We start from the raw sequence: 27,693 nt of genomic DNA, 5'->3' as shown, positions 1-27,693 counted from the left end.
AGATATCCTGATCCCACCGTGCCATCCAAGGAAGGGTATAACTTGCGACGAAAGGAGAGAACTTCGGCTAAGCAGACCACAGGCTAAGTGGAAATCTCAGAGCGGTAGCCTAGTCACCCCAAAGGCCACCAGGAGAGAAACTAAACAAAGTCTGTGGTTCTGCCCGCTACCGAGTCTCTTGAAGGTGATGGAAGCGCCCGACATGAAGATGATGGAAGCAACCGGACGTCCGAAGATCCACTACAAAAACCCAAAGACTGACCGAATGCACAGCTTAAAGACTATTGCACTTTTCATTACCCTTCTCTTTTGCCTTCTCCTCGTGGTCACCTTCTGGATCATGGAGGAGAGCACACCCGCTCATAAGACATTGCTGACCACCGTTCAACCTACCACCACAAAAGAACACCATCTGATCTCACTTTCACCCCAACTCCGAGAAAGGCGTAAGGAGTTCTGGAATAACTCTTTTGTGCAGTTGCTCCACCAACACAATCTTGCTGCCAACGCCACTAATTGCTGGATCTGTGGATTGCTACCACATGCCACTGGACACTCTATCCCTTTCATCCCTTCACCTTTTTCTGTCCATGGTTCCTGCCTCGCCTGGCTAATCCTCCTGCAAGAAAGCTACAAGGACAATGCCACTTCCGGCAGAACCATGTCACACTTCTACCATGGGTTCTGGCTGAACAAAACTGGAAGAACTTCTGCCCTCTTCTGCCCTTTGAGATCGAACACTTCCTTTCACATGGACATCCCTGCCAAAGAACGAGTTGAAATGCAAGTGTTCAACAACCCAGCCAGACCCACCTTCTCTTACCTCCGGAAACGGACGGCCGCCACCCTAACAGTGGCCCTGTCCGTCATCAACATCACTGGATTTGTGTGCCTCGAAGGCCTGGGGGCGCAGCTGGTGGGCCACAGCTCCTGCCTCATCACCCGAACATTGGACTCAGTTGATCCACCCTCCTTTGTTGCCTCCCCGAATATGTACTTCGTCTGTGGTACTAAGGCCTACACCTGGCTTCCGAAAGGTTGGGGAGGCACCTGCTACATCGCCTTTGTCCTTCCTCCGACATATGTGGCTCCAGCAAACCATCACCGACAGAAACGGGCCAAAGACATTGTGCAAGCCGACTCCGCCGGAGCACAGTTCATGGACGCAGTGAAAGGCCTTGTTCCACTCTGGGGTCCAATGGCAAACAGCCGTGCCATCCGCCACTTAACCCAGGCAGTCGAAACGGCGATGAACATTACGGCTGGCGCCCTCGCCAACAACACCGCCGAGCTCCAGGCCGTCCGCTTAGTGGCCCTTCAGAACCGCCTCGTTCTAGATGTGGTTCTGGCTGATCGTGGAGGAGCATGCCGCATCATTGGGTCCAGCTGTTGTACCTACGTACCGGATAACTCACCCTCAGTCTACAAAGCAATTGAACACCTCCACAGACTGTCCGCAGAGGTCCATCAAGAGCAAGAAGAATGGTCACTGGGGAGTTGGTTTTGGGACACTATTAAAAGTTGGGGATGGAGGCTGTTTTCATTTATCCTCATACCAATTGTGATACTATGTGGATGTTGCTTGGGGATTCAGTGTCTGCCACCTTTATGTTCGCTTTTTATGAACTGCATCTGCCCTAAGACTTTGGACTTTGAAACAGAGCGAATGAAAGCTCTGTATGAGGTGGAAGTTCGAAGTATTATGGGGATAGATCCGAACTAGACAAGCTGGCGAGATATGTTAAAAGGGAGGACTGTGGAAATTTAGCTTGTAACTGAACATTATCTGCGCCATCTTGCCTCTCCCCAGCGCCACGAACAGCGAATGCACGGCCGCCATTTTAGGCACCCCACTCTCTCCCCGCTCATTCTCGATCGCCAGCGCTTTCCCCTGGCGCTGCGAGCATCCCCCGCGCGCCGGCCACCCCCGCTCTCTCATACACGGGCCATAAACCCTCTCATTCAGCGCGACCCTGCCATGGAACCACATCCCACACCTGACCGACATCCCATACATGGTCATGCCCCTCTTTGATAAACCCCCTTCCTCTGCGCCCCATTGTCCGAACCGATCCCAGGCCATCACCTAGCCCTGCGGATGCAGTTTATTGCCCCTACTGTAAGGGAAACACCCCACATCAAAGGGATTACGGTGGATCAAAGCCCCTACCCACTGAGACCCGGCCGGTTGCACACACCCCCGGGAATTGGCGGAATATCCAGCTGCGTGATAGCCATCTCCTACTGTGGGTGGGGTGGGGACTTCTACTGTAGATATGTGTGGGAACGAGCTTGAAGTGGGGGTTCCAAGGAATGTCTTTCCGTACATCAAAGTCTCAATAAGAATGTACCATGTGTAATAAAGCAATAAACCTGTGTATAAGAGGCCAGGCCTCAGAGATGCAGTTAGAGCACCTCGTGACGATACCTTGCTGTCTGATCTGATGTGTTCTGCTCCGACGGAATAAAACTTTGTTTCCTGCCTTCCAGTCTCCGGCGCCTGCCTCTTTCATTGGTAAATTATCGAGTGGTATGAGAGGCGATTACCGCCGGGCAATACTTGAAGGGTTATCGACTGAAATTGCCGCTACCATTTAACATCAGGAGGGAGTCTATTTCTGCGAAAATAATCGCCTGATCGTGAAGGGAAAAAACTAGGGGAGAAGGAGGGAAGGATTGACTTGGGCAACTGAAAAACTCTATTCTGAAACCTTTGACAGTCTCTAACACCCATGCATCGCTGGAGATCAAATGCCAATTGGGAAGAAAAAACTGAATCCTGCCCCCCAACACGACTTCTGTAGCCGAGAGCAAGCTCACCTGAAGCGGAGGAATCGTGATGTCCTCCTTGATTACCGCCATAGCGTCCTTTCAGGAATTGGTGTCGGCCTTTACGGGATGGGTAGAAGGAAGGCTTGTTGGTGGTGTAGTTGGGATCTTGACTTGCTCCACGGTGGACTGATAACCACGCTGGGTGGATTGATTAAAACCGCGGCCGAACGATCGTCCCCTATTTCGTCCGGCCCGTCCAAAAACCGGGCGATATGCCCGTCTAATGGAAGCTTGAGCCTTGTCAAGGCCACTGAAAGTGGCCACAAATTTTGTTAGTTCCTTAAGGAAAGGATGCCCGAACAATAAACCCTGCGCCAAAGGACCAGATTCAGAAGTGGAGAGTTCTGCCAACTTTGGATCCTACTTCAACAATATAGAACGTCTGCGCTCGCAGGACATGGCACAGTTGGCGTTACCTAATTGGCAAATAGCCCTCTGAGCCCAACCAATCAGGTCATCTGGGTCAATGGCGGAGGAAGACTCCTTGGCCCGAAAACCTAAGTCCAATATTTTTGTGAGAGTTCCTTGTAAATCCAGTAACTTATCTTGACAAGAGCGCCATGCTCTATCAATGCCTCTTTTTGGGTCCTTGGCATATTTCTTAAGATAGGTCACCATAGTGGGATCTACCTCAGGAATGTCCGCCAATTTGTCCGCTAAATCAGGCCGTGGACATTCAGATCGGAGACGGGTACGCACATCCTTGTCAAAAGGTTGACAAATGTGTGTCTGGACGTACTCCGCCACCTCCTGAGACGGGAGCCAAGAAGAAGAATTAGGATGCATAATGTCGGAAGGTTCAAAGGTAAGAAGTTGGGGATGCGACGGCGCATCAACAAAATGCTCCTTCCGAGCCCTCTTAGAAGAAGGAGGTGAAGCAACCTCATGATCAGAGGAGGAAGAAGGAGAGGTACCATCATCGTCAGTCTGGCTAGCCGGAGGGGACGAAGGCTCCCTAGAAGGCTGACCATAGGAATGCTCAGAAGAGAGGGCCTTATCAAGCTTCACAAAATCAGACTTATGCAGATTAGCCATTTGGGAAGATTTAGAAGACCTGGAGGACTGTGAAGATTTTGAAGACTTAGGCAGCCAACCCTGCTGCACCGCATATTTGGACAAATGGCGTTTTAAGGGTGTAATAGCGCGAACCAGCGCCTTATTCACTGACTTTTGAACACCCACATCAAAGCCTCTACTAAATCCTGTTCCATAGAGCCAGAGGCTTCCTCATCATCATAATAATATTAATCTTCCTCAAAATATTCAGCCATGGCAGTACCTGGCGTTAATAAAGCCCACAAGAGGAAGTAATAAAGGAAAATCAATATGCCAAAGCACAATAAGGGGGGAGCGGCAGAACCCCGTAGGCAAGACCAAACAGGTGAAAAATCCTGAAATTTTTAAAATGTGGAGGGAGGGCTTGCCAATAATTATAAGCCACTCTATGCAGCGCCTATGCAGTATTATCCAGCCCCAACTGTGTCAGAATACAGCAGGACGTCAATAGGGGCAAGAAAACAGGCTGTGGGCAAACGAGCAAAAGAAGCGCTGCTCTCGCGCTGATTTTTTGAGGAGAAACGTTGTTGTTAAACAAACAAAATGGCCGCCGCGCATGCGCGGTAACGGCCGCCTGATTTCATCAAAAGAAAAGACTACGGGACTACGCGCGTAGCCTTTCAGCCCCGTTTTCTCCCACTCCACTTAATTAATGAAAGACGCGGGCACACTGCGCCCAAACCGGGGAGGCAGACACACGCTCCCTGCAACGCTGAAGCAAAGTATTCAAACACAATCGCACACGCGACCACAATGAGCAAAACGGAATGCGCACACTGCCAGTAAAGCAAAACACAACGCTAGATTCAATAACAATAATGCCACGCTGCAATAATGATTTACAGAGAAAAATAACAGTAGAATAGGAATAAGAATGCACTTAACTGGCTGCGGAGCAGCAAAGAAAGAGGATGTGGTATTCTCTTGGGGACCTTTTATAGGAAGACACTCTATGGTTATTATATCATACCCAGTGGGTTCATGGGTATTGTAGTCTTGGTTTTATTTTATTGTAATGATTGGCTGCTGAGCAATCTCTTAGTAAAGAAATGAGAAGCATAATCGGAGCCTCCAGTCCTGCAATAGAATTTTAAACACTGTTATACCATGTTCGTAACTTTGTAGCTCTGGTAATAAAAGCAGCTTTACTGTAAAGCGCTCTAAGACCTTTGGCTAATATCAGCACCATGTAAAAAATGCATAAATAAATGCCAACCTGCCGAGCTTCCACACCACCTTGCGCAATTTCGGTGAAATTTACAATATTAAAGAATAATAAATATCGACATTTGTAGTTGGTTATATTTTTTAATGTCAACGGTTTGAACTTGTAATACGTGTCAGGTAGACAGTGTGCAAAACACTAAGGAAGACACCCAAAAATAAGCAACAGCAATTTTCACAAACCAACAAATTTGCTCCTTCTATGTTTGGAGAAAGAGCTATCCCGTCACACGATGCAGGAAGTGCGGGTCGTCGGCCAATCAAATTGAAGAGGAGATTGCCCGACCAATCAAAGTTAATGCTACAATTACGTCCTCTACGTGAGAAGGTGGGGCTACAGTCCTCAATGGTGAGATAGTGAACCAATCGAAACGGTGAGAAAATACGCCACCAACTTCAGGGACCGCTTGTAGAAGGAAACCTTCTCTGACTTCAACACCGATAGAAACCGCGGAGAAGTGTGTACTAACTCTTGCGGACCGCATACGTTTCACGTGTGAACGATCACCGAGAGACCACATAGTGAAAGATCGTTCGCAGTTGGTTGCGGCGACTCTACAACGCACCCTCCACCATGTTGGTGCTGGGCTGAGCTGAAATGAGGCAGGCTACCATCCAATCAGAATGAATATTCTTCCAAAGAAGAGCTGGCACGTGCGTAATAAGGACAATGTTGCGCGTGTGAGGCGTGACGAGGCGCTAGCGGAGGAGGAGGAGCGCGAGCGTAAGCGACGGGTGGATCTAGCTGAGCAGGAGGTGAGATGACAGTGAATATATCGCTTTGCTTTGGTCACTTGGTCCATGCAGGCCCCCACCCAAACCATACCAACCTCCATGGACTCAGAAGGAGTGGGCACAACGCATTGCTTTTCGTTTCTCATTCTCTCTTCAGGCACATTAGTTTCTGTCGCTTCTATAGTTTTGATAAATACATTTATTAACACGCCCATTTCTTTATACAAGGGGTGTCAATGTTAGAACATTAAATGAATGCATCTACAGTTGGAAGGGCTTTTCTACCCTTCGTTTGATCAGCCACTTGAATAATCCTCAATTACCCACAATAAAGGAACTATGTTTTACGTTCCAGAATTCTGACAGTTGGCACTATGACATAGTCAGGGCTACTGATATTTTACGTTTATGCTTCCAGCGTTTTCTACACAATCGTAGATTTGTCTCTTTTACCGCGTAATGCACGATCTGGGTTCTGTGGTTGGGGTGAGGTTAGGTCGGTCTCTCACAACGACAGTTATGTTTTCCTTTTGTTAAACTCAAACCTATATTACTTTTTTTTGTGGGTGAGCTAAAATTGTCTTTTACTGGTGTTTCTCCGCTATAAGATTCAAAATAGGAGAGTCTTTTCTGCCACCTTGTTTTGACACTTGAATTTTGCCTCCAGGGGGGTTGGGCATCCTTCTCAGGATTTAAGGTCTTGGTCTCTCTCACATCAAATATTGTGAAACAGACCCTGATTCACACGGCACATTATGCAATTGCATTCAGAATATCCATTGATTTTTTTCAAAACAGGGGCAACAGCAGAGATAATAACCTGTCTTCATAGAACAGGCACGTTTGGCAGAAACAGAGTAAGCGTCCGTCCTTTAGAGGACATGTACATCTAGGACAGCAGCAGTACACGCTTTCCCCATCACAGGACACCTACAAATCAGGTAGGAGCAGGACTAGCAATGCCTTTTCATGGAACGGGTACAGCATGGCAGCAGCAAAGCAAGGTTCACCCCTCGCGAAAAGCAGATAGAATCTTCCATTACCTCCTCGTCCAGTCTTCCTCGCCACAGTATTCACACATGAGCCTCCGGCTCCACACAGAACTCCAAGTAAAATTAAAAGAGCAGCGCTCTAGTCTCCCCTCCCTCCTCCAATATGGCCCCCAGTGGCTTCAGCCAATCCCATAAAAGGATACATACCAACCATCTCGACCTGTTCTTTTTTTCTGCACTTCTCCGAGTGCTGTGTTATCTGATGGTCAGGTGAGTGGGGCTGGGTTCATGCTTGAGCGGACCCGTTTTGCCCTAGGGTATCTAGTTTGGGGGAAGTTGTCGAATTTTATATATTTTCCTTAGATTTTGTTTTTTTCCCCATTCTTCTGCCTTTAACGCCTCTGGTCCTGCTTTAGCGGACTTTAGTGGCGTTTGTTTCAGATATGGACTCGTTCTTGGAGTCCTACTATGTTTGTTTTCATTCCCGACCGCGCGTCCTGCTAAGCGGACGTAGCGCGGCCGGGTGCGTTTGCTCTGGGGGCCGGAGGCTCCCGGTCACATTCCTACCTGCTGCCAAGGCCGAGTTGGTGCTTTGGGACCATCCTCCTTCCTTCCCCCGGTGTCTAGTCTGGACCGGTTGGGTTCTGCTTTAGCACGCCCTGGGTGTACAGGAGGCAGGGCAAGGGGGTCTGAATGTCCCCTCGTCCGTGTGGGCAGAGTATTTGTTTGTTCACTCTTGCCGGGTACGGTTGATTTTGGGCCCCCCTCTTCCCCCCACGTGACATGTAATGCGTCACTCTGGCCTAATGGTGAAGGGTCTAAGACTCTTACTCTGGCGATTTGGTGTTCAATCCCTTGTCTTGCAGCCTCACTGTTTGCTATTTCTAAGGTACTGGCATTGTTATTTCCTTCGGTACGGTTGGGATATATTTTAATACGTGGTGGGGGCACCCGGCGGTCTGTTCTGCGGTCCCCAGGCGCCTCCCAGCTTCATTTTGGGGGTCCCGTGGGGCCTCACTGTGGCCTAGTCTGTCCCTGAGAGTTTTATGGCGGCTCTGGCTTCTCTGTTGTTGTGCCTTGCTACACGCCCAAGACTGCACCGGCTTGCTACCGCTCTATCTTGTGTCCGGAGAGGCTTCTCCTTACTGCCCCGGAAGCCGCGCTGCCTGTCTTGCCGGTTCCACGGCTGCTTACTGGCCTGCATTCACTGCTGGTTCCATGGGGCCGGCGCTGGCAGCTGCGGGGCTCCTAATATCCCTGGTGTGTATTGGTGCTATGTTTGCTTTGGCTTTTGTTGCCCTGCACCCAGACCCATCAGGCGCCGGGGGCTGGTTTTCCATGAGGCTCCCCCGGGCCGGGGTGGGCGCGCGCTCCCTCCTGGGTGACGCGCGCTGCTATGTTTACCTCTGGCATTCCCGGTCCCAATGTTGATGCCCGATCGCCCGTTCTTCGGTTCGGGGGCGCGCGCTTGGAGGACGTGGTCCTGTACTGTATTTGTACCCATGGAGTGGCTCATGTCCTTGTGGGTTTCTTTCAGTATTACTTTCATTTCCCACATCGATGTCTGGCCGTGTTTTTCGTTTGTTGTGTCTTGCACGCACGCATGCGCGCTCCGTTCTCTCACTCACGCTACGACACAGACTCGTGCTTTACGTCTGTGTGCGTGTGTTGTTTGGCTGGGCACTTCTGCTGCCTGTCGTTTTTTTTCACTCTGCCGTCTCGTTGTGCTGTGCCACGGGACCTGCGTCCTCTGGGTGAGTGTTCTTCTGTTGCTTTGCATATTTGCTTTCCTGGGGGGTTTTAGGCACCTGTTACTGTGGTATTTGCCTGGCGCCTTTCATTGGTTGAATTCCCCCATTTTACCCTTTTGTAGTCGGTCCTGACAGTTTGCATTTTGTGCTTTCTGTTTGTTGGGCTTCTGTGTACTGCTTTTGTTACGGTTCTGACCTGATGCTTGTCTTTGTGCGCTACTGCTTCCGTTGTGGGACCCTGTGTTTGCACTCATGGTTACGGGTTGGACCTACCAGCGGGTCCGATTTGGCCTTTCGTCCTCCTGGGGTCGATTTCATGAGTGTCGCTGAGTTGGGTATCAATGGTCATCTGTGGTTCAGCGCCGAGTCTCCTACGGGCACTCACAGTTCCATTAGTCGCAGTGGCCTAATGGTTCAAGTCTGAGGCTCTTAATCTCGCGGTTACAGATTCAATTCACATTGATTCTCTTCATTTCGATGTTTTGTTGTTGTTGTCCGCCCTGGTGGGAGAGGATTTTTATTGTGTCTTTGGATACCACGAGATATGGCTCTAGGGTTGGTCATGTGCCTGTGTGGGACATGTGTCTGGATGGGCAGGGGTTCGTCTCCTGCTGATGATGTCTCGGTGTCCTAGGATGGCGGATTTTCACAATCTGCTTTATTTGGTTTGCGGCTGCGTTTCTGTTGGGGGAGGGCTGCTGTTGGCACCTGTCTTTTCCCACGGCTGCTTCTGTGGGTGCCCAAACGGAATGAGATGTGGCCTTCTTTCCTTGTCGGTTTCTTTCCCATTTCCCGAGTCCCTACTGGGGCTTGGGACTCTGTGTTGGGCGGAGGCGCTGTGTTGTTTTTTTGTGTTTGTGTTCAAGCAGGAGTGTGGCTCTCCGCTGTGCGGTTGGTTTTTGGCCTCCTTGGCCCCATGGCACAGGATCCCCTTAATCCCGGGGGGTGCTTCCGTCTCGCGGTATGGCCATGTGTGTTTTTTTGGCGTTTTGTGGGGCCCTGGTTGGGCCTTCCCTTGTGCGTGTTTCGCTGTGGCCTAGTGGTTGGTGCTTCTTGCTCCTCGAGGTTTTGTGTTAACCTCTTTTTCTGGTGTCCCCTTCGCGAGGTTGTTGGGGATTCTGTTTGTGTGGGGAGTTCTTCGCCCGTTGTTGACTTGATTTCATTCGGTTGATCTAGTGAGGTGGTTGGGTGTTCCCTTCCTTCCTCTCTGTGGCACCGTCTCCGGTGTTTTGTTGCACGGAGGGGTGGCTTGCTGCCACGGTTTTGGGGCGCTGCGCCTTGGTATTTGGGTGTATTCTCCTGCTACCCATGCTTGGCTTCCAGGGCCCTGTGGTGAACGGAGTCACTATGGCCTGTTGGTTAAGGTCATAGACTCTTAATCTGAAGATTAGGTGTTCATTCCCTGGTCATTCTCGGTTTGCTCGGCCTACAGTTTAGGCAATGGTATTTCCTTCAGTAAGGTTGGGAAATATTTCCCGGTCTCAAATGGCTGCTCACTGGCTGACGCTTAAATTGTCCCATGAAAAATGTGATTTCGCAAATGGTAAAGTTCGTGTTACATGCACGGTTATGCCTTGCCGGGATGCCTGGAGAGTGGATGCCCTGTCGTTCCCTTGGCCGACGGGTCTCTTGTATGACTTTCCCCCTGTTCCCCTGATTTCGGCGGTCTTGCAGAAGATCGAGTGGGAGGGGTCGTTTGTGCTGATACTTGCTCCGGGATGGATGCGTCGACCTTGGTATCCCCTGCTATTGGAATTGGCTGTGTCTCAGGGGTGGGCCTTGCCGTTCATTCCTTGTTCTCTGATGGGTCCTCTTCTTCCTCTGCCTGTGTTCCGTTCCTTGGGTCTGCGGGCCTGGCTCTTGAGAGGGATTCGTTGATGCGCACTGGCTGTTCATTGGCTGTGGCTGGGGTCATTCAGCGTTCCAGGAGACCTTCTACTCTTAAATCCTATGCGAAGCAATGGGATAATTTTTGTTTCTTGGTGTGTGTCGCGATCTGTCGGTGGCTTCTTTGGACCCGGCTTGCATTTTGGATTTTTTGAATGATGGATTTGTGCTGGGCTTGGCCATTTCGACTCTTCGGGCTCAGTGGGCTGCGATTCAGGCGTTCCATGTCCTCCCTTTGAATTCTGTTTCGCCATTGGTTGCTTGGATTTTTCAGTCTCTCTCTTTCCGTAACCGGTAAATTTAAAGAGAAGCATCCCCTACGGGGAATGCTTAAATTTACCGGGTGGAAACTTGTAGGATTGTATTACTGGATGTGGGTTTCCTGTAAAGTGTGGTTTGTATTCTGCCATTTTCTATAAACACTGTTACATCCAAAAAGTTGACACTAGTCCGGCTAATTTCACTTGTGAAACTTAAATTGAGGTCATTTTGTTGGAGCTTATTTATGAAGGATTTTGCTTGGTTCTCAGTACCCTTCCACACTACAAATAGGTCATCTATATATCTGCTCCAATGCATGATGTTTTCTTCCCTTTACAGGAAACCCACATCCAGTAATACAATCCTACATGCTACAAGTTTCCACCCGGTAAATTTAAAGAGAAGCATCCCCTACGGGGAATGCTTAAGAACCAGACGGAATTGTAGCAGTGAGAAAGAACTGCAAAAAGAAATGAGAACCTTGGAAAAAAGGTTTAAAGATAGAGGGTATCCTGACAGTTGGGTTGAAGATGCAATGCGTAGAACTAATGAAAAGAGAAGAGATCTTGTTTAACAATAAGAAAGCTAAACAAAAAGATGAAAAAGAAGCCAACAAGGAATGTAGATTTATAACAACCTATAGCATTCAGCATGATAAATTAAGGAATATCTGCAATAAACACTGGCATTTAATAAAAAATGACCCAATAGTAGGTAAGACTGTTACACGGAGACCACAGATTACATTCCGCAAAGCGAAATCTTTCAAACAAGCCCTGGTGAAAAATACCTTAAGTAAGCCACAACAAAAAAACACTTGGCTTACAAGACGCAAAGGATTTATTAAATGCCCCAAATGCAAAGCTTGTACGCATGGCGTAAATACAGAAAGATACAAACCAGGCTTTAGCAAACATTCAAAGAAAATTAGAGGCAAATATTCCTGTAAAACAGATTTTGCTGTCTATGTGCGCCAGTGCCCTTGTGGCCTGAAGTACGTGGGCAGCACAATCCTAGAGGTACACAAGAGGATTCTACAGCACCGTAGGGCTATTAAGAATGGCGATCGGGCATACCCAGTCGCCAGACATTTTCAGAAATTTCATAAAAAAGATGTCAAAGGTTTATCCTACTTTGTAATTGATGCAGTTCCAAAAAACATAAGAGGAGGGAACCGGGAAAGAGCTTTGAGAAAATTAGAGTCAAGGTATATTGTTGAACTAAATTCCAAACAACCTGATGGACTGAACATAGAAGAAGATTTGTATACTCATCTAGTCTGAATAATGTATTATTTTATCATTATCAGTTTTAAACGTTGGGTTTAATGGGTTTTAAGATGAATTCATGACATGTAGTAGAAAGATTGTATCTATGGTGGTTATAGGCCCACTGGGGCAGAAATGAATAGCAGCGAAAGTGACAAAAACCTGGCTACGTGAGCCCACTGGGGCTGTATTGCCAACAATTGAGTTTTATAATATTTATTAACTTTTATAGATATGTACAATAAAAATTGATTTATAAATATTTGTGTATATATAAAAAAACTAGTATGTATATTTGATACAACTAGGTTGTACGCATGTTTTACTCTATATCAAGTGAAATTTTAACAAATGCGGTTTTGTCAACCATCGCGTGCTACCTTTCAATTCAAGAAACCAAAAAACTACAAGTCTGTTTTCTAATACACTTTTTTTGTAGTTTAACTCAATCACGTGGTAAACAATGTAAAAATGGCCGCTCGCTTTGATTTTATTTGTCAGTGAACAAGAGTGCTTCGCACTCAAAACGCGTTTGGTAGAGTGGCTGAATAAAGAATTTTGAAGGACCACACACGGCTTCGTTTTTCCTTCTAAGGACTCAGAAGGAATTGCTGTAAAATATATATATATATATATATATATATATATTACCTACTGGCGGTCGCCAGTAGGTAGTTATAGTTAGGACCCCTTTTCCATAGGAAATCCGCAACATTCTATTTTGAATAACTTTGGCGCCGGTCGATGAATCCTCGCGAATTTCTCAAAATAGGTGGGGCGCTACGCTCCGCTCCTACCCTGAAAGTCTCGGGGGGATTCGTCAAGCGGGGGCTGAGATAAAAGGGGGGTCCCAAAACGCGTTTTTCCCATGCATTTTTCCATAGGACCTTTAGACAGAGCTACAGCCCGAACGGCTGAACAGAATTACTAGAAATTTGGCAGAGAGGTAGTCCCTATGTCAAGGAAGTGCCTTTTGTAGGTTTGGTGTAAATCTGTTCAGTAGATTCTGAGAAAATAGCCTTTAAATCAATATATATATCTGAGCCCGCTTACGGTACGCTTACCGTACGCGTACGGTGGCGTGCGCGAGCGCGATTCTGATTGGCTCTTAGATCTTAGTAAACATTCGAATCGGCCGAAACCAGGAAGCGGCGTCCGCCATTTTGTCTCTCGCACTGAGTGTTATTTTTCAAACATGATGCCCAAAAACATGTTACGGGGCTGTTTTGACAACTCCCTCCCACATAGTCATGTTGAGGGAGTCCCCAAACATCCCCCAAGAGCAAAAACGGTTTTATTTTTTTTTCGGCAATTTCGCCGAGTACGCTTACCGTACGCTTACCGTAAGCGTACGGAAAAAAATAGAAATTAAAAAAAACACTATCCACACTTACCCCACCCCCTGTACTTTTGTTGGCCGTAGGCCACCAAATGTACAGGGCTTATTACATCAGTAAAAAAACTATATTTTGGCAACATGAAATTATAAAATCGAAATAAAAAAAACACTATCCACATTGACCCCACCCCCTGTGCTTTTGGTGGCCGAAGGCCACCAAATGTACAGGGCTTATTAAAGTTGATAAAAACCGTGCACGGAACGCACTGCGTTAAGTGGGCGCGCACGCCTCGAATGGCGTAAAGTAACTTAGCATTTAAAAAACCGTACAAATTCACTGAAAAAACCATAGGTTTCACACACGTTATAGTTAGGAATTAGCATTTAAAAAACCTTGCAAATTCACTGAAAAAACCATAGGTTTCACACATGTTATAGTTAGCGGAAATTTTACTGATAAAAAACCAATGAAATTGCCCCGTTATAGTTAGTGCTGGCAACTATAACTCACGCGACCGCAATCTTCTGCTGATGACATATGTGTCTTTATAAAAAAAAATATTTGTAATATATGTATAGCTAAAAATGTATGGAAGAAGACATGGGCAAATAAGTGTCTAAATACAGTATTAGCATCAGCAGAGGATTGCGGTCGCGTGAGTTATATTTGCCAGCACTAACTATAACGGGGCAATTTCATTGGTTTTTTATCAGTAAAATTTCCGCTAACTATAACATGTGTGAAACCTATGGTTTTTTCAGTGTATATATATATATATATACACCCCCTCGTGATTCTCGAGTATTCCTTGCCACTCCAAAACGAGAGTTGCGTCGTCGATTGCGACTCCTCGGGATGAGTCGCATAAGTATTTCAAAAAGACGATGACGCCATGTGCGGTTTCAATTTTTATTCTCTGCCGCTACCAAACGCGTTTCGACTGCCAGGCAGTCTTGCTCACTGGTAAACGAAGTATAACAATGCGGCCATTTTTAAAGTGCAAAACGTGCAATAATGTTACTACAAACGTAACTGACATGAAAAACAGACTCTTAGTTTTTTTACCAAATATTCACAAAACATTTCTTTTGAGACATTTGTCTCTAGTTGCTAACAGTTTCTAATATGCAATATATATTATCACATTGCACGATAATCATGTTTAAGCAATTTACATCACTTTTCTTTTCATATAGGCAAATCAGTCGCTGGTACTGCACTCGATATTCAAGCTCAAGTGAGCTTTATTGACACTGCTACATGACATTAATCATTGACATTTTAGCTCAAGTGAGCTTATAATTACTACGTGCATTTATAATCTGAGCTCAACAGAGTAACTACATTACAATTTCTTATTGGACATAAATCATGCCCCAGTGGGCTCAAATCAGATGACTGTTACCACCCTGTACATTCTATTCGTATCTGATAATTACATTACGTCTGTCTTTCATTCTGTGCCTTTTCTTTATTTAAAACAAGCTTATCATGGGCGACGCTTTACTGTTACATACTTATAAATGGGTGTGTAAGTCCTCCTCTATATTTAGGCCTTCCGGTTGTTTGGAATTTAACTCTATAATATATCGAGACTCTAATCTCCTCAATTTCTTCACTCTGTTGCCTCCTCTCACATTTATTTTTACAGAGTCAATCACATAGTAAGTTAGACCTTTAGTATCTTTATTGTGGACTTTCTCAAAGTGCCGGGCTACTGGGTATGACCTATCTCCATCGCCCTTAGATGCTGCAAGACACGCTTGTGGACCTCCAGAATTGTGCTCCCTACGTACCGCAGGCCACAAGGGCACTGCAGTACGTAGATTGCATGATCTGTTTTACACGTGTATCGGCCTTTGATCTTTCTCATTGTGTATATATATATATCTCCCTCTCACTGGTACATGGTGGTGGATCCATGTAAAAAATATCGCGCTCACATTCCAAAGGAATTCCTTACATTCACGGGATTGTATCATAAATTTATTCAGCGAGGACGCGTTTCGGCGCTTAGCCTTCTTCCAGCTCGCATTTACAAATGAAATTTTCACCAACGTGACACCTTAGTTTTGAAATACAAAATTTGACCCCATTGGATGAGGAAATCGTAGAAAGCAAGGGAGGACTGCAGTTTTAGGAGTCCCGGGTCAATGTCCAGTTCCCTTAGGTCCGATATCTTGACCTATCAATCATCCAGCGGGGACCTATCGATGTTCACAATCCCCGTCAGCATGACGATAAATGCACCCACTGCGGCGTGCTCGCCATGAAAGTTCTCAAAATTGGGAAGTTGCTGCACTCCTCTCTTGCTTAAAAGGTGCACTGTTGCTCCTTAGTGTCTCATTAAAACAAGTAAGTAACTGCTAAAGCTCAACAGACGCACATCTTACCTTTAAACCAGAATAATCTCGCATCAAGGCATGGTAACCGGCAGGGCTCACAGTAATCACATTCAGCAGGTGTGAGCAGGCTAGCAGCAGCCAGCCACAGGTGAGCTGAATTCCTCCACCCATCCTTGGCCTGCAGGGGTGGAGATGAATTGGTGAGCAGGGAATTCTAGGTAGTGGAGTTCCAAATATGAGCAGGCTGGCTTTCACAAAACCCGGCATGGATTGGGAATGGATGTCAATTCCTAAATGATGTCCAAATGCCTGGAACTCAGGATATGCATACAGGGGAGTGTCTGGAGGCATATTAGAACACTGGAAAGCCCCACAATTCGGCCCACTGGTGGTGGGCACGAGAGCACAGGGAGTGAATCGTGACACTAGGTCCCTCATAGTAGTATTGGTCGCATGCTCCAATAAAGTAATGTCACTTGTAGATGGTTCGTCTTATTTTTTTGTATATACTCTGCGAGGAAAATCTCCTCCATCCCTAAGCCCTTTAAGATAAGGTCCTGCTTGTAAGTGTATTATGGGCCTAGTATTACACACCACATGTCTACACGTTTACCTGCTGGTACTGTTTAAGAGTTTGGTATTCCTAAGTAGGACCCACATTCCTTTGCAGAACATAGAGCTTGATTAGCAGTTTTTTCAGAGGTCTATGTATGTTCCTTTATAATAATCTAATCTTGAGATAATTAAAAATGCTAGACTGTCTTTGTTAAAGAAAGAATAGTATGGCCTGTGTTGACAAACCTCAGTGGTTCTTTTGGGAGGAATTTGTGAAACTGGCACAACAGTGGTGCCTTTACGTAGACAAACAATATGGAAGCATTAGTGATGCTTTACATCCTTACAGAATGTAGAAACTGGCATGTTATGTGCCCATAACATTCTGGAGCAATGTGTGAACTGACATGAAAATGTATTTTTCTTACTGGGGAAATGTTTAATGTCATAAATTACTCTGACACAGGCCTGAGCACTTAGGCTAATATGTAACATGCAACAGTTGAATTTTATGTTTGTTAAAGTATAATTTGTTTGCTTTATTTTCACCAGGTCCGAACAAATTACCTACGCAACAAGGCTCGCCATCTGCTACCTGAACATACTAGTACCAGCAATGTTGTGGCTTTGGCTGAGCCCGAGAGATGCCCTGGCCACGTCAATTTCTTCGAAGATCTCGCAGAGGGCAAAAAGTCAAAACAGGGTAACAAGGAGTATGAGGAGGAGAAACGGAAAGAGAAGGTACTATCTGCTTCTGAAGCATGTCCTATACTACGAACAGAAAACAATAATGTAGAGAAGTCCGAAAGGAAGGCTAGGTTTACTACATGAAACTAGAGAAAAGCAAGTGAAAGGCTAAATGATTTTGAGGTAAATGAGAGAAAAGAACTATATTGGACCAGAGAGAAAGGAAAAAACTGGAAAGAAAAAAAGATATTGGGGTTAATGAGCATATTGCATGAAAGCACATGATCAACCAAGGATTACTCTGGTGAAATGCTTATGAAGCAAATGATTGCCTCAAGATGATTATTAGGAAGGTAGTGAAAGTATGTGATGAGTCCAGGTTCTAGGAAAAGCTTCTGGAAAGTACGTGATCAACTGAAGATACTAGGGGAAACCTGGGAAACCCCTGTTACAGCACAGGCTTTCTAAAGGAACCTGATAATCCACTTGCTCATAACAGATAAGGACAAGAGGAAACACTATTACCGTCCCAGGTTTGCTGAGAGAGAAGATGAGAAAAGCATGTGAACTGAGCATGTTTTATAGGAGACACTGAATGAAAGCAGGTGATCAGCCAGTGGTTGGTCAGGAAGAGCACAAAATTTAATCAGGCAAAAAAGGAAGCTAGAGAAGAGCAGGCCATGTTTCAAAGCCTATACAGCAGAGTGGAAGAAAGCACTTGTCAACCCAGCCTTACAAGGGAAAACGTTAGGAAAATCATTCTCAGCTCATTCTTACTCTGCAGGACTGAAAAAAAGAATGTTATCCGCATAGCATCCCTAGGAAAGATGGATTGGCCAAGCAACCAGCCCTCCTTTTCTGAGGGACACTAAAGGGGAATATGTGACCAGTACATGATTAATAATGGGCATTAAAGGTGAACACTGAATCAGCAAATGATTACCATGGGAAATGAGGAAGAATAAATTCAGCACAGGCTTACTGAAGGAGGCCAAAAGAAAGCATGCAATCACCTCAGAGTTGCAAGAAGAAAGTACACTATTAGCTCAGACTTAGGAGACACAAAAACTTAAGATCTCATGCTGATTAGGGGAGACTAGCCCACACTTGCTAATGTAGATGGGATTTGGCATTCTATGAGGTGTACCAAGAAGGATTGTAATCAATACAATGGTGGCAGGGTAAACGAGGGAAAAACAACTGTTCTGCCCAGGTTTACTAGAACAAAGCACTAGTGAGCTAAGACTTACTCTGGACTGCAGGAGAAACTGATTACCAAGTATTAAAAGTTTAAAGGTTAATCATATGATCTGCCTCCTATATAATGGTGACGGAGGAGTGGGAACATTGTCATGATGAATCGTCAAAGGCAGATGAGAAATAAATAAATGCGAAAACCTACTGTTAAAAGGACAGTTCTTCCGCAAAACATGTTAAGTTAAAAATCTTTACCTGCAGGTAAAGTTAAAAATAATCACATTTAGAAAAATACTAACTTAGCACACCTTCCCCTGTCAATTTTGTTTTATTTACATTCCCCCATCTGAAGCACATTAGAGACTATTGTTTCTCAAAAGCAGCTATCGGTGTAGGAGCTCTTTACAAAAAACCTATGTCCTTCTATATGGTTCTCCATCTAGAATTACTAATTCAAAGGTCTGAAAAATGTTGCAAGTTCGTTCACTTTGGAATAAATGATGATCTGCTTTTATGTTACTGGATGTTCATAGGACTTTAAAGAAGCCACTCCTAAGCACAACTCTCCTATCTTTCAGATATCACTGTCCTAACATGGTAGTATTCTGTTTTTGGTTGGCGAGGTGGGATGAGGAAGGAAATTGGAGGAAGAAGGTCACTAACAAAATAACGTTTAAGAGTTTTGTATTGGTGCATTTGATTTATAATCATTAAAGATATAAATATATATCATTTCTCAGGGAAAGATAGTTTGAGGTAGAAATTGTAAAACTAAGAGACTGAAATTTCCTTAGTTCAAGTTATGTGTGCTATTTTTTAAATAGCTTAAACCTTCATACTTGTAATGTCATCAAGGCCAGTTCTTCTTGATTATTTGCACAGGAACGACAGGAGAAGGCAATTGGTCTGCTTACCTACCTCGGTCAGAGTGCAGCAGAGGCCCAGACTAGTCGACCCTGGTACCAAGAGGCTCCCGAACACCGTAAGAAGGAATCTGCAGACCCAGTCAAAGATGATAAGCTAAAGGGGAAATTGGATCCTTTGCATGAAATGGAGAAGTACTTGAAAAAGAAAAGGGGTGAGAAGAAACACAAGAAGGAGTCCAAGGACCACGAGAGAGAGAGGCACAAGAGAGCCAAAGAGAAAACAGCTGGGTAGGTGGGATTCATGATGTTGGGGCTGGTAACTCCTCATTAGTCAGGAAAGTGATTCCAGTAAACGCCAGGAGTGGAGATTGTGAAATGTGGGCATGGTGAGTGAATGAATCAATCAAACAGCATTTGTAGAGCGCAAAACTGTCACCCTTAGGGGTATCTGGAGGCTATGTCTCAGTCGAAGAGCCAGGTTTTGAGTCCTTTCTAAAGTCTGCCAGTGAGGGGGCAGTACGGAGCTGGAGGGGAAAGCCGTTCCATGTCTTGGCAGCAATGAGTGAGCAGCCACTGCTGTGATGGATGGGGGAGGGCAGGGCGAGGGAAGAGCACAGGTAAAGGGTTGGTGGAAATTCAGTCGGTGGTTTATGTAAGCAGGTCCTAGGTCGTTGGAGGGCTTTGTAAGCATGCTTTAGGATCTTGTACTGGCATCTGTTCTGGATGGGGAGCCAGTGGAGGTCTCTCGGGTAGGGGACCTTGTGGGTTCGTTTGGGAAGGTCAAGGATGAGTCTGGATTCAGCGTTCTGTATGGTCTGGAGTCTTCTGAGGAGCTGAGTAGAGATGGCGCCGTAGATAACGTTGCCATAGTCAATGCGGCTGTTGACGAGGGCCTGAGTGACTAGTGTTAGTTAGGATCCAACTGAAGAGTCTGCAGAGCATGCGAAGAGTGTGGAAGCAGGAGGAAGCAATTGCGTTGACTTGTTTCATGGTCAGTTGGCTGTTGAGGATGGTGCATGGTTGGTCGGTGTGAGTGTTGGTCTGGGTTCAGCGGGCCAACAGCTGTGATCCCATGCGTTGCTCTTCTCCCCGAAGATCAGTACTTCAATTTTGTCACAGTTAATTTTGAGGCATTTGTCTCATCCATTTGGCTACATTGGTCATGGCGTTGCAGAAGTTGGTTTTGGCGTTGGAGGGGTCCTCTGTGAGTGAGCGGATCAGTTGAGTATCATCTGCATAGGAGAGCATGTTGAAGAACCAGAACCTTTTGGGCCTGGCGGCGCAGGGTACGCCTTAATCTCCTGGATTCTCCTGCTCAGCTACACAGAGACACGGGACACTCTGTTAGGCGTTAGAAGATCAGATTTATTAGCTGCAGCTAGTACAGTTATCCCAGAAGTACACAAGGGAGGTTCTCAGGAGACTGCCACTTCACTCTGTGGCGCACAATCTTATATAGCATATAGGTAACATATACGTTAACCAAATATACACCCAGAACATACAAGAAAGAGCCAATAAGGAAAGTTGGAAAACAGGAACGAACCAATAGGAGAGATTTGAAAACAAAAGTGTCAGATGACTCGAAGAAACCTCTCCTCCAACTATGTTTGTCACCCCTCCCTCAAACTAATTCATTAATGGATTCGTAACTAACTTGCAGGTGGCGAGATACGTTTGTGTGTGTTGGAGGACAGTTGTGAAACGAGAGAATGCCAGCAGAGGACAGTGAAGGCCAGACGATAAGATAAAGTCAGAGAAGAATAGTGTGAACCAACAGATAGTTGAGACGGGGATTAGAAAACCAGACGGGGATTAGTGTACTCGGCCAGTCCTAACACCAGCTTTGCAAATAGAGGCAGAAGGGCTGTTTTAACACGAAGCTACAGGAAAAAAAGCAGAATAGACTTTGTTCGCCGTGCTGCCTGAGTGATGGCAACACAAGATGGCGGCGGAGCACAAAATGGCGGGTCGATTCGATCGCGATCGGAAATCGAAGTTCCTCAGCATGTGGAGTCCATGGGATCTGAAGACGTCTGCGAGGAGGCGGGGGGGGGGGGATCATGTGAATGTTGAACAGGTTGGGGCTGAGGGATGATCCTTATGATACTCCGCATACTAAGTCTTTGGGTGCGGAGATGAAGGGAGGCAGTCGGATTCTCTGTATGCTTCCTGTAAGGAAGAAGGCGATCCACTTGAGGGCATCTTTATGTATGCTTAAGTTGTAGAGTCTGTTGATGAGGGTTGTGGGAGATGGTGTCAAATGCCGTGGAGAGGTCAAGTAGGATCAGGGCAACAGTTTTTCCACGTTTTAGGCGTGTTCTGATGTCTGTGGCGGCAATCGGCATGGTCTCAGTGCCTTGGTCGGCATGTAATCCTGGTTGTGAGGCATCCAGTAGGTGGTTTTGTTCCAAGAATTTGGTGTGTGACAGAAGATTTGTGAAGGTCAGTAAGTCTTAAAACACTGCATGGTTTAGGCTCTGGCTATTGCCAGGAACCTGAGCAAGGTGCTTGAATAGTGTATTTTACACTCAAAGTAATAAACCTTCATGACATCCCCCTTTAACTCAGACTAACAGGAAAGGGCTCTTGCCACAGAAGAGTACTGGACACCATTACTACTACATGCACCTTTTTTATATATATATATATATATATATCTACTGGCGGTCGCCAGTAGATAGTTATAGTTAGGACCGTGTTTCCATAGGAAATCCGCAACATTCTATTTGGAATAACTTTGGCGCCGGTCGACGAATCCTCGCGAAATTTCCAAAACTAATGGGGCGCTACGCTCCGCTCCTACCCTGAAAGTCTCAGGGGGGGATTCGTCAAGCGGGGGCTGAGAAAAAAGGGGGGTCCCAAAACGCGTTTTCCCCATGCATTTTTCCATAGGACCTTTAGACACAGCTACAGCCCGAACGGCTGAACAGAATTACTTAAAATTTGGCAGAGAGGTAGTCCTCAGGTCAAGGATGTGCCTTTTGTAGGTCTGGTGTAAATCTGTTCAGTAGGTCCTGAGAAAATAGCATTTAAATCAATATATATATCTGTAAGCGCGCTCCGTGCGCTTACCGTAAGCTTACCGTGCGCGTACGGTGCCGTGCGCGAGCTCAATTCTGATTGGTGGTTACATGACGGTCGAAATCAGGAAGTGTCGGCCGCCATTTTCTGTCTCTCGCACTGAGAAACAAAGGTGGGGAACGTGAAACGGGGGCAACGAAGAGAGTTGCAGACCCCCTAGTGTTTGTCAGGGGGTCCAAGAAGGACCCAAAAGTACGAAAAAGAAATTTAATAATTTTAAAAAAAAATCGCGGGGTACGCGTACGGTAAGCTTACCGTACGCGCACGGCAAAAAAAATAAACAAGTAACAATCACATTTATTAAATAAATTAAAGGACCCACAAGGGAGAAAAAAACAAATGTTACTGCGTAAAAAAAGGCGAGGCGCGCACGGCATGGACTGCGCAACGTGGTTCGCACCGAGCGCCCACAGCGCGCGCACGGTGCGCGAAGCGGACCGTGCGCGCAGGGTGTGCGCATAGTGAAAAACCAGAAAAAAAATAAATAAATAAATACATAACTTAGCATTTAAAAAACCGTACAAATTCACTGAAAAAACCATAGGTTTCACACACGTTATAGTTAGGAATTATCATTTACAAAACCTTGCAAATTCACTTAAAAAACCATAGGTTTCACACATGTTATAGTTAGCTGTACATTTCACTCGTAAAAAACCAATGAAATTCCACGTTATAGTTAGATCAGGTAACTATAACTTGCGCGACCGCAATCCACAATGTGTAATTTCAGATGTCATCATTGATGTCATGAGTGATGTCACTGACCATGTCATGAGTGATGTACTATGTGACGTCATCAGCAGTTTATTGTGGGCGCGCTAGTTATAGTTACCTGATCGAACTATAACGTGGAATTTCATTGGTTTTTTACGAGTGAAATGTACAGCTAACTATAACATGTGTGAACACACCTATGGTTTTTTAAGTGAATATATATATATTCACTGCAAAAACCATAGGTTTCACACATGTTATAGTTAGCTGGACATTTCACTCGTAAAAAACCAATGAAATTCCCCCGTTATAATTAGTTCAGCTAACTATAACTCGCGCGCCCGCAATCCACTGCTGATGACGTCACATATTACATCACTCATGACATGGTCAGTGACATCACTCATGACATCACTGATGACATCATCCATTGAGTATGTGTTTCTGAACAATTTTAATATGTTTAATATATATAGGGAAAGGCCTGTTGAAGAATGAGTGGGTGTACAAGTGTGTAAATGGATGATTTTCTGTGGTGCGTAACTGACTCTATAAGTGAGTCATTAAATGTATCTTACTGCAGACTAGTGACTAAACTGTGTAAATGTCTGTATGTGTCTGTATGTTGGTGTATAAGTGGTTGCATGGTTTTGTGAATAGCTATATGAGTGTCTATATGAGTTATTGATTGCTTGTCTCAGTATCTGTATGGGTTCCTGAGTGTTTGTGTGGGTAGGGTGTGTGTGACTCTATGCATAGATGTGTGAGTGGGTGATTCTATGGGTGCATGGTTTTAAGAGTGCATCTGTGATGGACTGTATGGTTGAGTGTATGTATGGGTGTGTTAGGGATTGAATGTATATCCCAGTTGTACATTTGTGACTAACTACATATGTGAAAGGCAGTATATATGCGTGCAAGAGTATATAAGTGGGTAGATGTGAGAGTGTGTGATTGTGAGAGTGACTGTATGGATGAGTGTGTGCTTGTATCAATGATTCTATAAGAGCGTAAGAATGTGGTACTATTTTTATGAGTAAGTGAACTTGAGTGTGTATAACCGCATAGGTGAGTAAATGGGAGTGTGATTATTTGCATGACTGACTAGGTGTGAGAGTACCTCTATGGATGATTGGTGGTGTGTGAGTGTCTATATAGGTGTATAAATGCATATGATAGTCTTGTATGGAGTGACTGTAAGTATGAGTGACTGTACAGGTGAATGAGTGGAGGTGTATGTAGACCTAAGAGTTAATAAGTGGGTATGTAGTTATTGGTATTGGAGTGTGTATGGTTTTGAGAATGGAACTCTGAAATTTTGAGTCGGTGTATCAAAGGTCATATTAGGGTGTGAGAAGATGTGGTAATTTTATCACATGGATGACGTCATCAGTGATGTCATCAGTGATGTCATTTGAGATGTCATCAGTGATGTCATGAGTGATGTCACTGACCATGTCATGAGTGATGTAATATGTGACGTTATCAGCAGTGGATTGCGGGCGCGCGAGTTATAGTTAGCTGAACTAACTATAACGGGGGAATTTCATTGGTTTTTTACGAGTGAAATGTCCAGCTAACTATAACATGTGTGAAACCTATGGTTTTTTCAGTGAATATATATTTATTAGAAAAGAGAGTTGCCTCCAAGGATGAAGCCACACCACGGCAAGTTGAAACCTTTATTTGTGGATTGCAGGACAAACAGACCATCTGCTCCATAGCAAAAGTCTCGAGCCAAACTCGTTTCGAGCGTCAAACCGCTCTTGTTCACTGGCAGGCAGGGGAAAGGCAGCACACGCACCACCTGCGCAGAATTTAAATATCCCGCCCCAGTGGGCGTCTGCGCTAAGCATGCTGGTAATTGTGGTGCAAAATCAATGTTAGTCAATGTTACCCCCAGTGGGTTGCATGCCTCGCCCCCAAATATTTGCAATAATTACCCAAGTGGGCTGCTTGAAGCAATTTGGGCTGCCATCCTGCCCATACACCATCCACAAAGCGGACTCGCCGTCCCCACAACGTCTTCGATTCTTGTCGTTGAAGGCCCGCCATGATAGCAGTGGGGCTCCCCCGCGGCGGGGCACGCCGCATAACATTAGAAAAGAGAGTTGCCTCCAAGGATGAATCCACACCACGGCAAGTTGAAACCTTTATTTGTGGATTGCAGGACAAACAGACCATCTGCTCCGTAGCAAAAGTCTCGAGCCAAGCGCGTTTCGAGCGTCAAACCGCTCTTGTTCACTGGCAGGCAGGGGAAAGGCAGCACACGCACCACCTGCGCAGAATTTAAATATCCCGCCCCCAGTGGGCGTCTGCGCTAAGCATGCTGGTAATTGTGGTGCAAAGTCAATGTCCTGTCATGTCCTTTTCTATCTCGGCGTGGATGGCACTGTGCTAATCCTATGCTCAAAGATTTTGATAGAAAAACAGACATTTGAGGTGAGCAGATCTAGAGTGTCGCTGGTGTTGAGAGTGCTCCATACAGGAGCTGCTTTCCACCTAAACTTGAGAACTACCCAGAGTTCTCTGCTTCCTTTTTGCATAATTTATTCGTCACTCTATGCCTGAAAGGGTATTTCTTTGACTTATACTGGGTGCTCCCTTGTGTGTGGACAAAGCTATACCTCTCTGAAGAGCTCTAATTAGAGCGAAACACTGTGTCAGGGGTTGCTTTTGCTCATTTCAGGTTGGCTTGAGTGGTATTTTACCAATTCAAAGCTGTAATCCTGTGCCTGGAGTGGTAATTGGCTTTTGTCATTTTACAGCTCGGCAAGGACAGCACTGTGCTAGTCCTATGCTTAAAGATTTTGCTGTACAAATGGCAAAAGACTTTGTCCTTTACTATCTCGGCGTGGATGGCACTGTGCTAATCCTATGCTCAAAGATTTTGATAGAAAAACAGACATTTGAGGTGAGCAGATCTAGAGTGTCGCTGGTGTTGAGAGTGCTCCATACAGGAGCTGCTTTCCACCTAAACTTGAGAACTACCCAGAGTTCTCTGCTTCCTTTTTGCATAATTTATTCGTCACTATGCCTGAAAGGGTATTTCTTTTTTATTTATATATATATATATATATATATATATATATATATATATATATATATATATATATATTTTTTTTTTAAATTGAGTTTGAACAATAACAAATCACGTGCATGATCAAGGGAAAAGTGGCATATTTCATCATACAGATCAGTCCTCCATTTAATACATACAGCGCGATCAGGGTGTAACTTGCCTTTTTCGTTTTGTGCGTTGCAATTCCAGTTTTGTTGTTGGGGACACAGACAAATCACCATGATAGGCATTCCATTTGCCCCACTTTTTGTCCCATTTTTTTGGGGCACCCTCTTACCTTGAACACCTCTTGTTCCGCAATCATACACTTGTCATATTTCCTGGCCCACGTCCGGAGCGAGGTCTGTCTGCCACTCCCCATTTCCTCGCTATCTTCCTCCTGACCAATGTGTAACCCAGTGTCCTAAATTGTTGTTCAGTTTCCGTAAGGTCAGTCGGCTCCCATATGTTTAGGAGACCCAGCCGAGGTGTAAGGGTGTGGTCTTTTCCGAAGGCTTCTAGGATGCTCTCCGTGGCCCCCTCCCAAAGAGGTCTCACCCCTGGACATTCCCATATCATATGGTAAAAAGATGCTTCTTGTTGGCACCCTCTAATGCATATTGCATTAGGCCTGGAGCCTATCTTTGCAAGGGTTGGACCCTTGAGGTAAGATCTATGTAAGATTATTAGTTGGATAAGTCTATGCTGCAATGTTATGGCTGCCTCGCGAGGGGACATCAATGCCGCTTGCCAGTCATCTTCATCTATTGTCCCCAAGTCCAGCTGCCATTTCTCCAGAAGTTTGTGAAAAGTATCAGGTAGGATATTGCAGAGTTGTTTTTTTTTGTAAGTGAGTGATATGTCCTTTGTAAGCAGTGGACCGTCAAGAAGCCTGTCTTCCAAAGGGGACGAGTCTGGGACTTCCGCCATGTCAGGGATAGCTGTGGTGAGGGCGTATCTAATTTGCAGATATCGGAACACCTCTCCTTGGGCCATATCATACGTCCTCTGTAGGTCCTCGAATTTGAGAAGTGCCCCCTTTTTGTACCATGTCTCCTATTGTTGAGATTCCTATCATGTCCCACTTATCGAACCCGGGGTGACTGCCAAGAAGCCCCAGTCTCTGGGTACACCACAAGGGCATGGCCTTGGTGAGGGTCTTTGCCAATTCTAGGTGGGCGCTCGCCAGGTGCCATATCATCACCATGTGGGCTGTAGGGCCAGTGTAACGGCCCCTTTGAGCCTTCGAGTATAGTGCCTCCAGATATCCCGCCCTTCCCATCGGATATCTATCAAGCATGTATGCCGGATCCATCGGGGATCTGTAGATCCAGTGATTCACCACCACCACCAGCTGCATTGCCCAGTAGTAAAGACGGAGATCTGAGAGGGGAATGCCCAATCCTTTAGTCAGCTTGTGCATTGCTATTTGAGGGGAACCACCATCCCATAATAGTGTTCGTATTTCGCTCTCCACCCGGCAAAATATGTGTCTGGGACCCTGTGGGGGCAGTTTTGAATGATGTACAAGAACCGGGGAAGGGCCAGCATCTTAAAAAAGTCTGCCTGCCCCACCAGGGATAGAGGTAGGGAGCGCCAGTGTTTAACGTCTGCCCGTAGCTGGGTTAAAGGGGCTGCGAGATTCCAGTCGTAGAATAGTCGGGGGTCCGGAGTCACAAAGATCCCCAAATATCGGAAGCCTTCCATGGTGATCTCTACTGTGCAGCCCGATGGCAATCGGGGAGCCTGACCCTTCAGGATGAACAGCACTGATTTGCTCCAATTGATGGCATATCCCGAGTATTTCCCGAAGTTCGTGAATATATTAAAACCCC

At 45.6% G+C, this 27,693-nt stretch overlaps 1 protein-coding gene across 1 annotated transcript in view; it reads left to right on the top strand.

Annotated features, from left to right (window-relative positions):
• The first annotated feature begins 5,442 nt into the window (after positions 1 to 5,442).
• LENG1 (leukocyte receptor cluster member 1) overlaps positions 5,443 to 27,693 on the top strand; it is a 42,755-nt gene continuing 20,504 nt past the window's right edge. The window contains exons 1-3 of the mRNA XM_085616425.1: positions 5,443 to 5,868; positions 16,799 to 16,987; positions 19,013 to 19,284. Coding sequence (XP_085472551.1) covers positions 5,737 to 5,868; positions 16,799 to 16,987; positions 19,013 to 19,284 — 593 coding nt within the window. The 5' untranslated portion in view covers positions 5,443 to 5,736. The remainder of the gene's footprint in view (positions 5,869 to 16,798; positions 16,988 to 19,012; positions 19,285 to 27,693) is intronic.

This window comes from Triturus cristatus, chromosome 7 (genome assembly GCF_964204655.1).
Source record: "Triturus cristatus chromosome 7, aTriCri1.1, whole genome shotgun sequence".
In the NCBI taxonomy this organism is placed as follows: domain Eukaryota; kingdom Metazoa; phylum Chordata; class Amphibia; order Caudata; family Salamandridae; genus Triturus; species Triturus cristatus.
The sequence above is the reverse complement of the archived record's forward strand: the minus strand, read 5'-3'. Positions and strand labels throughout refer to the sequence as shown.